The sequence below is a fragment of the Phyllostomus discolor genome, chromosome 5 (assembly GCF_004126475.2).
Source record: "Phyllostomus discolor isolate MPI-MPIP mPhyDis1 chromosome 5, mPhyDis1.pri.v3, whole genome shotgun sequence".
In the NCBI taxonomy this organism is placed as follows: domain Eukaryota; kingdom Metazoa; phylum Chordata; class Mammalia; order Chiroptera; family Phyllostomidae; genus Phyllostomus; species Phyllostomus discolor.
The window spans coordinates 122,410,815-122,423,502 of record NC_040907.2 but is presented as its reverse complement, the minus strand read 5'-3'; the positions used below and the strand labels follow the sequence as shown (position 1 = coordinate 122,423,502).

Sequence of the window (12,688 nt, the reverse complement as noted above, 5' to 3'; positions counted from 1 at the left end):
GTTACAGTAAGAGATGAACAATAACTAATAATAAAATAGAACAGTTATAATATTACTATAATAAAGGCTATATGAATGTGGCATTATTAAGTAAAATAAGGGTAACTTGAATACAAGCACTGTGATAACGAGACAGTTGACCTGATGACCCAGATTACCACCAAGTACCGGTAACTAATAGGCGGGTAGGGTACTGTGGGTAAGCTAGTCAATGGGATGACTCATGTCTGGGTAGGGTGGAGCAGGACAGTGCAAGATTTCATCATGCTACTCAGAATGTCACTCAATTTAAAACTTATGAATTGTTTAATTCTGGAATTTTCCACTTAATATTTTTGGAACACACATAACTGAAACTGTGGAAAGCTAACTCATGGATTAGGGAGAACTACTATAAAGGAAATAGTTGTATTTCATATACACACAAACAAGCACTTGAGTTTTTCCTTTCTTTCCTGCATAATCTGAGGATTGTGCTATTTAATAGTGGCTTGTTAATCCCTTTAAATAGCTCTTGCTATAAGTATTGCATAGTTTTCATTAACCATGAACTTTAAACCTTTTTTTTTAACCTCTACTCACAAAACTGTATTTGGTTGTTGTTTCACTGGCACCCTTTTAGCCTGGTCAGTGCAGCAGCAAGCCTACTGCAAATCCTAAATAGTGTGGTGTAGATGAGAGTCTAAGACTTTAATTATATGTCATTTTATTCACAACACACAATTTGAGGAAGGAAAAAATGACTGCTGTTGTAAAAGACATATTATGTGAGTATCATTCATTGTAAACCAAAAATGATACTGTATTATAGCATAGACAACAATGAGAACTGATTCTGAAAATATGACCTGTCTCAGAAGCTGAATAATAGTGAAAGTTATCAAAATGGAAAGAAGTGTTAATGTGAAATGCAGCCTTCTCAGAAATTCTCTTTCCTGGCCTGTTTGATTTTGCTTTTGTTGCTTGTCATGCATGAATGAAAGTGCTACACTCTCAGGGGAGCAGGAAAGCCTCTGTGTCAGTTGTTTATTTTCTTAATCCCTCCTCCTTTGTGATTTTTGATGTCAGATCTAAAATGGAAAGCCTGTAAATATAATGATTATCACATGGATAATCACCTGCATTAGGAACCGCCCTGCTTCTCTATTCTAACCTTAGCTGTGCTCCACATGTCACATCCACTCTGTGGTTGGATTTTAACCTGACTGCTTCATTAGATTTGTGAAACTCAGTACGTGGCACCCTGGGGCAGCACAGATGGGGACTTGCTTGTTTTCTTTTCTCACTTTTACTGCAAAGGCACACTACAAAGTCCTTTTCAATTTAGTGTGATCAGTTCACTTGGAATTACTCCTGAGATTTGGAATGTACCTTACTATTATGCCCATCATCTGTGCCCTTTTTTCTTTCCTACTTTCTGACCTAACACCTTTTCTTTCTTTCCCTCCATACAGTGAATCTGAGGACTGAAATCTGCTTAAAATTCTTACTAGGTCAAACTGTTCCACTATGTTGCTTTATTTGTTTGCTGAGAGGGAAAAATAAATGTTGTTCCATCAATGTATCTGCAAACACCTTCAGATCAGAGGTTGGCTGTGGTGGGAAAGTCTGCAATGATGTGAGCCATCTGCCTTCTCTAATGGAGTGACTGGGGGCACCAGTCCAAGATCAAAGAAAGGTGGGAGGAAGTCAGAAGATAAGATCTTTTTAAGCCTTAGAACAAGTGCTTAGCTTTTTAGTGATAGGGCAGGCTCTGCAAACCTGTGCAAGGGGGGTGCTAAGATAGAAAACTGAGTTGACTTTTCTTCAGCATGTCCTTCAGTCAGAAGTATATTGGCACTTGGAATAGTTTACAGATGGGAAAGTGTCCTGGTGCCTGTTTTCCTTAAAGAATGGTGATCTGACATTTATATGTGTGTCTTGCAATTAGTCAGTTCTACTATACCATAGCAGAGCATAGTTAATTGCGTTTTAGATTTGTATGAGCAAAACTGGACATTAAAAGGGCAATTTAACTACTATATGTGAATTTTGAGTTTTTGTGTCTTAGTATAATTTTAATCATACAGATTCTTCATATTAACTTTGTCTTATAGGCCCCTGGGGTTCTTTTATGCCTCTGAAAGTTCCAGGTAAATAAGTAGTTGTAGCAGAGCTTTTCCGTTATCTTTTTCATATAAGAATTAGCTTGGTTTATTCTTGGATTGGGCAACTTGAAAAAATGCTAAATTGATACTTTTTTGAGCCTTATCCTTTTCCTTGTTACCTAGGTCAGCAAATATTGTTGACCATTGTTGTATACAAAATTCTGTTGTAAGTAAATATTCAAAGACACTAACCTTGCTTGCACCAGTTGTCAAGCTCATAATTCAGTTTTTTTTTTTTTAAATCTCCATTACTAAGGCTAACTTTATCAGCCTATTCTTCTCTAGTGAACAGCCTAGGGAGTTGTACTTTAAGCTTATCACTTTCTATCAACTTCAGTGTTCAGCTGTAATCATCGATCTCAACCTTTTTAAACCCTCAGAATGGTACTTTATATTTTATTAGTATATTGTGTCTTTTTTTCCAAAGTATGCCTGTTTTTCTTAACATGTAGATAGTACCCAAATTTGTGCTGGAGACATTGAGTGTACTTTCTGCCTTACATGGTTTGGTACAGCAGTCGTTTTAGTAGAGTTGGATCTGCTCACTACTTGGGCTCAAATCCCATCCTTCTATTAATATCTCTTGGCAAAGATAATTTTGGAGGAATGTAAGTTAAGATGTAGAGGCTCTTGACAGTTGTCTGCAGTTTTTTTTTTTTTTTTTTCATTTTGAAGAGGGAAGTGGAGTTGAAAAGTAATACTGACTCCATTCTCTGTATCAGCCCTAAAACTAAAATATACACACAAAGCAAAAATTAGAGGAAAGGACAGGAAGCTGCACAGATGTGTTTTTGTCCTTTGATAAGAGCATTAGGGTACATAATAGTGTTCATTAGATTCTGCCTTTAACATTTAATTCTGGAAAAACATTATGTATTTTAAATATATATTTTTAATGTTCAACTTTTGTTACCCTGTCACCTTATATCCAAGAAAAAGAGGGGCTTGTTAGGACTGTTTGTTGTAATTTTCAAACAGTCAAAAAAGTAGAAATACTGAACACATGTAGGTTTAAGAATTAATATTTTTTTATTTTTGCTTTACTTTCATTATTTTTAAAGAATTCTAAAGTAAATTACATGTATCATGCCATTTTATCCCCAAGTACTTCAGGATTAACTGCTAAAAATTAAGAACATTTTAAATCAGATTGATAATTCTTAATATTATTTAATTTTTGCTCCATATTCATATTCCCCAGCCATCCCCCAAATGTCTTTTATAGGATTTGTTCAGAACAGAATCCAGTTAAGGTCTGTATATTGCTCTTGGTCATTTTTCCCTTCCCTACTTTATCATAAAATTGACTTATTAAAGAGACCATTTGTCCTGTAAAATGTCTTACCTTGTAGATTTGTCTGTTTGCTTTCTCAGTGTATCATTGAGCTTGTTCTCCTATTCTCTCATATTTCCTGTAGATTGCAAGTTATATACTTAAAGTTTTGATTAATTCATTTTGAAAATGTTTGGTCAGAAAACTTATAGGTGATGCTGTGTGCTTTATACTGCTTCATAACAGAAGGCACAAATATTTAGTGATCATACTATTCATGATAAAAAATGATATGATCTATCACTGGGTTAAGGTTATGACAGTTTGATCCTTCCATTTTAAAGCTATAGTTTGCTCCCTGTGATCAGCACGTAATCTCTGATATATTAATTCCATGAAATACCCAGTTCCCCATCATCCTTTCACCTAATGAATTTAGCATCCATTGATAATCTTTGCCTGAATAGATTTCATTGGGATTGCAAAATGGTGATTTCTGTGAATTTATACATTCACTAGCAGATATTCTTCTCTACAGAAGAGCTTTCTGAAAGGTATTGTTTTAATTAAAAACATAACCACCAGCATGTTCCTTACATTTCAAATAATTGTCTTTCTTTGTTGGGGTCAAAACACCTGAACTCACTGTGACAGCTACAGTAAAAACATGCACTACATCTTCTTTATTCCACCTTGGGAAGTGTGTTGACATTATGCTGCCCTTTTTTTATGCCATGGAAAAAATGAAGTCTTTTTTTGGTGTAAGAATAAAAATTGAACTACATGGGTATATTGAGATAATTGTGTAAAAAGAAGACTGAATGAGTTTCAAAATGGATTATTTCTTCATTACCTCGTACTTTATAATTAACTATTCTTTTTTTTTTATTTCAGGAAGCTGCCACTTTTGCTAGAGAGCAAGGCTTTGAGGTGAGTTAACCCACAATTGCACACTAAACAGATCCTAAAGGTTTTTTCTAGCTGATAATGAAGTTCTTTTGGACAGTGATTGATGTGCTATTATACTCTCAGAGCCTCTCAGCAGTTGCCATGGAAACTTGGCAGTCGTCATGGTTTCTTTGTTCTGCCAGCACAGTGTTATGACGCACTCTGCTAGGTCTGCACCCAACATCGCCTACAGATGTTATTTATTGAATTTTGAAAAGCCTCTTGGGAAGCCAAGAGGTTGGGCACGGTTTCAAGCTGCCTCTGCAGATATGGGGCCTGTCAGTTTGTTCAGTTAAAAAGCTACCTCATTAGCTGCATTACATTTCATAAGGATTCACTGCTAAAGCAGTGGTGGAGCAAGACTAAATAGTGAAATATAATGTCGTTTAAATAATTTCAACCCTACCCCATGTAGATTATCATTATGCAAATTAAATTCCAAAAGGTTGTACTTAACAGTTGTTAGGAACTGATTAATTTAAATCCTGCTCATATAAACTTCCTGTTTGAATCTTTTTTTTTCTTTTTTTTGGATAGCATTAAAACACATAAATTTTCTGAAACTAAATATTGATAATTGACTTTAATTTTCAGGTCCTGATTCTGTTACCCTGATATGTCACTCTGTCAACATCAAAATTCCATGTGGTTTTTTTTTTTTTTGGCAAAATTAAGATAACAGAGAAGACTGTGTTTTTATCTATAAAATATCCATCTTCTAATAGATCGTTAGAATACTCTGGACCTAGGTTAATTGACAGAATTAACTAAATTTATAAGTTTTATGACTATCATATTTATTGAGCCAGAAATATATGGAATGTTGTATTCAATACCACAACTTGGTATGGTGCACAATAGTAATTTTTAAAAATTTACTCTGACTAGACAGACCTGAAATATAGAAACTCTCTTGATTTGCATACTCAGTATTTTCTACCATCTAAAGAAGCTGTGAGTGTTGCTTGCGTATATTAGTAAGCTCACTTTGAACTCTTTGGAGTAAGGTGTGTAAATTTAGGGTGGAACTATTATTTAAATGTATGAAAGACATTCATTTTCGAGCAATAAACTAATACATGGGCGTGTTATCCGTGTCATAGATCTTGACGGCCACAGTGCTCCCTGTCCTTCATGGAGGGCAGTGAGCATGTGGTATAAGTATCCTGTTCTCAGCATCCCATGAAAAAACTTTTTCAGGGGAGGAAACTTTGCCTTATGATACCTGATTGTTGGGAACTACAATAGTTTATGAGGAATTTTTGTTTGTTTTACTATATGTCCTCTCACAAATATAGGGGTTGAGTCACATGTAAAAGGCATGAAGATTTCCAAGTATTTGTTTATCTAATTTAAGTTTTGCTTTGCAATTTTCAAACTGGCAATTTATATACAAGACTAAATCTAGTCAAGGGAATATTCAATTTAAAAGTCAAATGTTTTAATCATGAGAATATAAGTAAATGTTTTCCGTCATGTTTTAAAGTTTCACTGTTAAGTTTCAATATTAACAATTGATATTCTCTGTTGTTACATCAAAATTCTCTACCAATGAAAGTTCATGGAACATAAATTTGTATCCTATTTTCTGTGCTAACATAAATATATTTTGGTTCTAGAAAATAAAGTTTTGTAGATGCTTAGAAGCTTAGGAATACAACATAACATAATAAATGATCATGATTCTTTAGTACCTAGATAATAATTTTTTTAAATAGTTTATTAAGGCTGACTAATTGATACTTTTATTGTCCCCTTGAGCTATATGCTTTGATCATGCCTGGTTTAAATTAAATCCTAGCAACAAACTATGTCTTCAGTTTTTTTTTTTAAATTAACCAGCACCATATTAACCTTCCCATTAGTTTTTACTTTTTGATTCTAGAAATTTTTTACCATAAATCTGCAATAATTGATTACAGCATGTAAACCAAGTGATGATGTTTGTAATAGTATACCTTATTACCTCCTGACATAGAAAAACTGCTCTTTTGATGATGCTGACAGTGATGTGTTAGATTAAATAAAGCACACAGTGTCTTCATATATCCCTTCTTGAGTTCTCTAAAATATTGTAAGCCTTGCAGAATATATGAAAGCCATGAATACAGTAACCTCAAATAAGTATTTTCAGTAAAATATTAAGGGATACTATCTTGAAAAATATAATGATTTAAAAATGTCATTAATTTTTTTTTAGTTCATTGCACAATAATATGAAAACATATGTTTGAAACAGTATTTTTAAGGAATCAAACAAAAATAAATCACTTAACAGTTTAATGTCTATGGAAATATGTCCGTGCTCTCAAATGTAGTGTGACAAACTAGACAAAGTCTCCATTTTTCACTGCCAACTTTGACTTTATCTCTAAATTTGGGGCATGAATGAGAGGAGAGAACTGAAAAGATTAAAAAGAAAAGAAAAGTGACTATATTTTTCTTCCCACCAGCTCTGCTGTCCTACCCTCATTTTCTGTTATAAATCCCAATCAGTTTCCAAAGCCACTGAATGTTGCCACTGGTGATCTTTCTCCTAACAGACCAATTCCAACACCTCTAAAAATAACCAGTGTTTATTCATCAGGAAGTGTCCTCAGTGGCATTGTTTATGATATTCTGGTTATCTTCTCTGCAAATTTTACATAATTTTTCTTTTTAAAATAAAAATCTTTACTCTTTAAAATTGAGTTGGGCAATTTTCAGTAAAAAGAGGCAGCTTATTAGGAGGGCACTGGAGAATGAGATAAAAACTGAAGCTGGGCAGAGCACAAAGCAGAAGATATATATATATGAAAATTGCATAGTACCTGATTTAAATGACAGACCTGCTAAGAATTTAAAATGACAATTCTTCAGGTAAAAAGTTCTATGAGGTAAAAAGTTTTTTTATTCTTGAAAATCAGTGTAGACTGCAATGTGTTTTTAAATCTACCTTATCTTGAGCTAAACTAATTAAAGGTTTATATTTTGAGAAACTGCTTAAAAATAAGGTACTTAAAAGCATGTTTTATTATGAAGAATTTTAAAAGCTGTATTGAAAATTTATTTAAATTAAATAAAGTGCAGAAAATACTTGCAAAACTTAAATACAAATATTCTTTGTATTGATATTTTCATTCTCTGTACAATAGAGTATGTGTCAGATGATAAAGAAAATTTATACCTTTTCTACTGGCTCATTCATTTATTTTCACTCCAAGAAACAAATTTTAATTTCCTTGCTTTATATGTCTACAATAGAATACTTCTGACGATAGAGGAAACAAAGTAGTTCTTTTCCCTTTTCCAGCTTTCCCCACAGCCCTGACTCTACCCTGAGGATTGCAGGCTTTTGTAGCCTTTCTCTGACCAATAGTGACTCTATCATCTTACACCTGAGACAGGAAAGTATTGAATTGTGCGATCTAGTATGGCATCTACTAGCTACATGTGGCTATTTAAATTAAATTAAGTAAAATTTAAAATTCAGTTTCTCAGTCTCACTGGGCACATTGTGAGTGAGACTACTATGTTGGACAGTGCAGTTATAAAACATATATATCATCACAGAGAGTTCCATTGATCAGCACTAGATAGAACATCCATAGAGGATGTTCAGGAGGTCTAGATAAAGAAAGAATTCTTCAGGGGTTTTCTAAGATTCCTGTGTTCCTCACAAGTGTAAAGAATGCAGTAGATATCACCCAGAGTTTCTGAAAATAAGACACTAAGTCAAGTCCTGCTGGCTAAAAGACAATGATGCCACTTTCCTAAGGTGACTGACTGATAGAACCCTAAAAAGAGGACAGTTTTAAAACAGGTTAAGGGGAAGAGATAAGATGATCTAATTCTCTTTATTTAATCATTTACTCATTTAACAAATATTTACTGAGCACTAGCTATGTGCCCACCACTTTGATAAACCCTGAAAACAAAATAGAAATGACCAGAGTGTGTTGTGAAGAAGAACATGGTAGGGGTTTCTATTTTGAATGAGATGGTCATGGAATAACTCTCTGAGAAAGTAAAACTTGAAAAATACAATTATCTAGCCATGATAGAAAAAAGGGAAAGCAAAACAAACAAGGAAACATATTTCAAACAGAAGTAACAAGGGTGCAGAAGCTCTGAAACAAGAAAGAGCACTGTGAACTCCCAGAACTGACAGGAGGGTCAGTGTCACTGAGCAGAGTGAGTGAGGAGGAAGGAAGTATAAGGCTGGAGAGTGACACATGACACGAACACCATAATTATTATGGGAGTTTTTGTCTGGAAAACAAAACAGAATATGGCATGGTTAAGTGAGGCAATGTGTGAGGACACCACAACTGGTATTCTGTAGGAGTAGGTAGATTGCAATGGTATTGTTTAACATTTGCATCACCAGCTTGTTAAAAATAGAATGAAGAAAGTATGTTCTTTAATTTGGAAGACAGTGCTAAATTTCAGGTGTTCATGTGATCACTAGTGACAATAAAAACATAATTTAACATTTATAAAATGCTTCATAGTTTATAAAGCCTTTTCTTACATTTCATTAATACGTTTAATATTCACACAAACTTTTGAGGGTAGGTAGGGAAGGATTGCCATATCAATTCAACAGATACAAAGTAAGCTACATGACTGGTACAAGGTCACACAGCTAATCCATAATGGAGCGGGAACCACAGCTCAGCTCCCTTAAGTTCAGTACTCTTTACCATATAAACTATACATCTTTCTCTCTCACATTCTAATGATTTGGAAAAGGAGATTAGATGTCCAAATGACCTTGAAAAATGAGAAATATCTTGAAATTCAAAAAATGAAATTTACTAGGCTAAAATACAAGGAAGAATAATTAAGAAAAAATAGCAAACTTAAATACCAGATCAGCAATGATTTTTGAATGTGGCAGAAAAATTGTTTAGGATAAACATGCTATAGTTTTGTGATAACAGAAAACACACTGCTGAAATTCATAAAAGTAGTATAATCTGTGCGTAGCGTTGAATAGTGGTTAAAAGTTTAATCACTGGAGCCACACTTTGTGGGTGCTGGACATGACTTCCCCATGTAGTATCCTTATGGCCTGAGGAAGTCACTTAACCTCTCTATAAAATCTTGAGGCCTTTTTTAGAGATTTGGAAGGCAATCTCACAATGTGACAGTTTTGGAGAGTATTAACATGACTGTTACTAGAGGAAAGAAATTAATATTTATTAAGCACTTAGCATGTACTAAATATTGTATTAACCTCTTCCACTTACCTTATCTTCTTTTATCCTCACAACAGTCATTTTTAACTTTTTATATTGAAATCAATTTAGACTCAGAAAATTTGCAAAAATAGTACAGAGTTCCTAGTTCCTTTCGTGCAGCTTCCCCTAATCTTAACATGTTACATAACCAAGGTATAGTGATCAACCCCAGGAAATTAACATTGGTACAGTCCAATAACTGAACTTTAGTCTTTATTCTGATTTTACCAATTTGTCCTCTAATTTCCTTTTCCTGTTCCAGAGCCTAATTCAGGAGTACACATTGCATTTATTTGTCATGTCTCCTTAGTCTCTTCCTTTCTGTGATAGTTTCTAACTCTTTCCTTATTAATGCCTTGATACTTTTGAAGAGTACTTGTCAGTCATTGTGTAGAATGTCCCTTAATTTGGGTTTTTCTGATATTTTCTCAAAATTAAGTAGAGGTTATGGATTTTTGCCAGAAATACCACAGAAGTGGTATGTTCTCAGTGCATCATATCAAGGATGTACACAATGTCCTGGTGTCTTAAAGTTGGTGATGTTAACCTTGATCACTGTGTTAAGGTGGTGTTTGCAGTTTATCCCCTGTAAAGTTGCTCTTTTCCCATTGCAGTTAATAAATGCTTTGGGACTATGCAAATGTACCATTTTGCCTACTAATTTTAGCATTGCTAAATTTGATCACCAGGGTAAACTAATAGTCTGTCAACTTCCTCCACTGTAACATAACTGTTTTTCCTTATGTTATGAATAAGTATCTTAAGGGGAGATACTATGAGAATATGCAAATATCCTCATTGTCTCCAAGTTTTTACCCACTGATTATAGCATACTTTTCTCCCAACTCCTTCTACCATAAATATTTTCTTAATATTGTACAGAGAGATTTATTTACCTGCTCAAGGTACATAAATCCAGGCATATCATACTCTAAATCCCTTGTAATTTCATCCTTCTGTTAGGATATGTTAGCCCAAGTATAAAGTAGAAGAATCTACTAGCTGACAGCATAGTTAAAAATAGGTGTATATAGCTTTGCAAATACAAAATTAATGTTTTAAGAAATGTCTTTATACTAGATAGGGATCAACTTCTGAGGGCAAAGCTATGGCTCCTCAAGGTGCAGTGAGAGATTTTGTTTTGGTGCTCACCGCCAGTTCTCCCAGAGCAACAAAGGGATTTTGTAGGAATTGTGGATGTGGATACAAATAGAATAAAGTGTAACCATCTGTAAAGATTTGTGTCTTATATTTGGAAAGTTAATTTCAGTCTCAAATTACCAGTTTTATAAGATTTAATTTGGAACATAAGAAAGGTTTCTTTAAATTAGCAAAGCTTTTTTTAAAAATATACATCTTCCCACAGGGTTGATAGAAGACAGTTGTAGAATCTCATTCTTAATTTATTTCTTATACCACCTTGAAGAAAGACTTCTATTTAAAAAACATCCAGGACATGCTTAAGATGCTGCTCCCAAGATGATAAAGTGAATCTATTCCTGGAGTTTGCATCTTATCTTTATTAAATATGAACTGTACTCAATCATAAGCAAAAATACTGTACTACAGTAGTAAAATGTGTGTGGTAAGGCAATTGGGAGAATATATGTGAGTCATTTTAATTAAATGTATAGATTTATTTGAGAGAGTGAAGACATTGTTAAGCAGCATTTTTTGTTGCTGTTGTTCTTTTCAGCTGTTACTAATCATTTCTTTGTTTTGTTTTTTGCTTGTTTGTTTGTCTGGGGGGGGTTTTGCTAGTCATTTGTAATAGTCTTTCCCCAAAACTGAGGGTATTTCTTTTCTCATCTTATCTGACTTCAAGCCTAGTTCTGTTGTAAAATGAGCAGCCAGAAGTGAAATAGTCAGCATGTTTGAAAGGTCAGCAGCATTGTTATACCACAAGTGGCACTTCTTTTCAGAAACAGCATTTCTCTGGTATTGTCATGTTAGGTATAATAGAAGCTTACGTTCATGTATCACCTAGAATTTCTTAAGTATTTAGGGAACAAACAACATTACAAGTATTTTACTAAAGCTTGTCATGCCTTTAAAAATGTCATGGTTTCACCCTGGCCTGTGTGACTCAGTTGTTTGGAGCATTGTCCTGTAACTGAAGGGTTGTGGGTTCAATTCCCAGTCAGCACACTTACTTAGGCTGAGGGTTCAGTCCCTGGTCCAGATGTGTACAATCCCCAGTTTGGGTGTGGGCGGGAAGCAACCAATCAATGCTTCTCTCTCACATCGATGTTTCTCCCCCTTCCACTCTCTCTAAAAATCAATGAAAAAGTGTCCTCAGGTAAGGATAAGAAATTTAAAAAAAAATTAAAATGTCATGGTTTCTGATGTTATTTATAACCGCTATGACTCGACTGCCTTGCTTACCTAAATCTCTCCATCTGTGTATCCTAATTAACTTCTAATTAATGTATTTTCCCTCTGGTTTTGTTTGTCCCTCCATAACTGTTTGAAACTTTGCACAGTGATAGAGTGCTAATCAGCAAACACGAACTGTGGGCTGTTTTAGAGGCCCACTGAGTTCAGACATGGATTTTTAAATTATCCAGAATTCTTAAAAGCACAATTCTAAAAACCCTGCCTATAGCTTAAGGGTTACATTTCAAGTCAAGAGCATTTAAGATATAAAACTTCATGGCCTGTGTGATACAAAAAATAGCATCAGGGTTTCTAGAATTAATTTGCAATTTTTTAAACTTTATATTTTTAAAGAAAATTAAATCTGTAGGAAACAGCATCTTTCTCTTATTTTAGTTCTTTGAAAAAAATGGCATTATAGTAACTATTATTTCCAAAGTCAGCATAATTATTTAATTATTCTCTGTACACCCCTAAGATAATTTAATATTCTTCTTTCTATAAATCTTTATAGGAAACTTGAAAATTGATTGGATATTTGTTGATATTAAGGGATTCTCATTTATTTTTTATATATGATAATGTTATTTGGTTATGTTTAAGTTGTTATCTTTCAGAGATACATACTAAAACGTTTATAGATGACATTACATAGTCTCTGAGATTTACTTTAGAATAATATGAAAGGCAGGTGGATGAGGGTGTAGATGAAATAAGAT

The 12,688-nt window shown here is 33.9% G+C and overlaps 1 protein-coding gene across 2 annotated transcripts in view; it reads left to right on the top strand.

The window, feature by feature from the left end:
- ADK (adenosine kinase) overlaps positions 1-12,688 on the top strand; it is a 573,035-nt gene that overhangs the window by 448,033 nt on the left and 112,314 nt on the right. For both annotated transcript variants that reach the window (XM_028511304.2, XM_028511305.2), the window contains exon 8: positions 4,315-4,350. In XM_028511304.2, the coding sequence (XP_028367105.1) occupies positions 4,315-4,350 (36 nt within the window). The remainder of the gene's footprint in view (positions 1-4,314; positions 4,351-12,688) is intronic.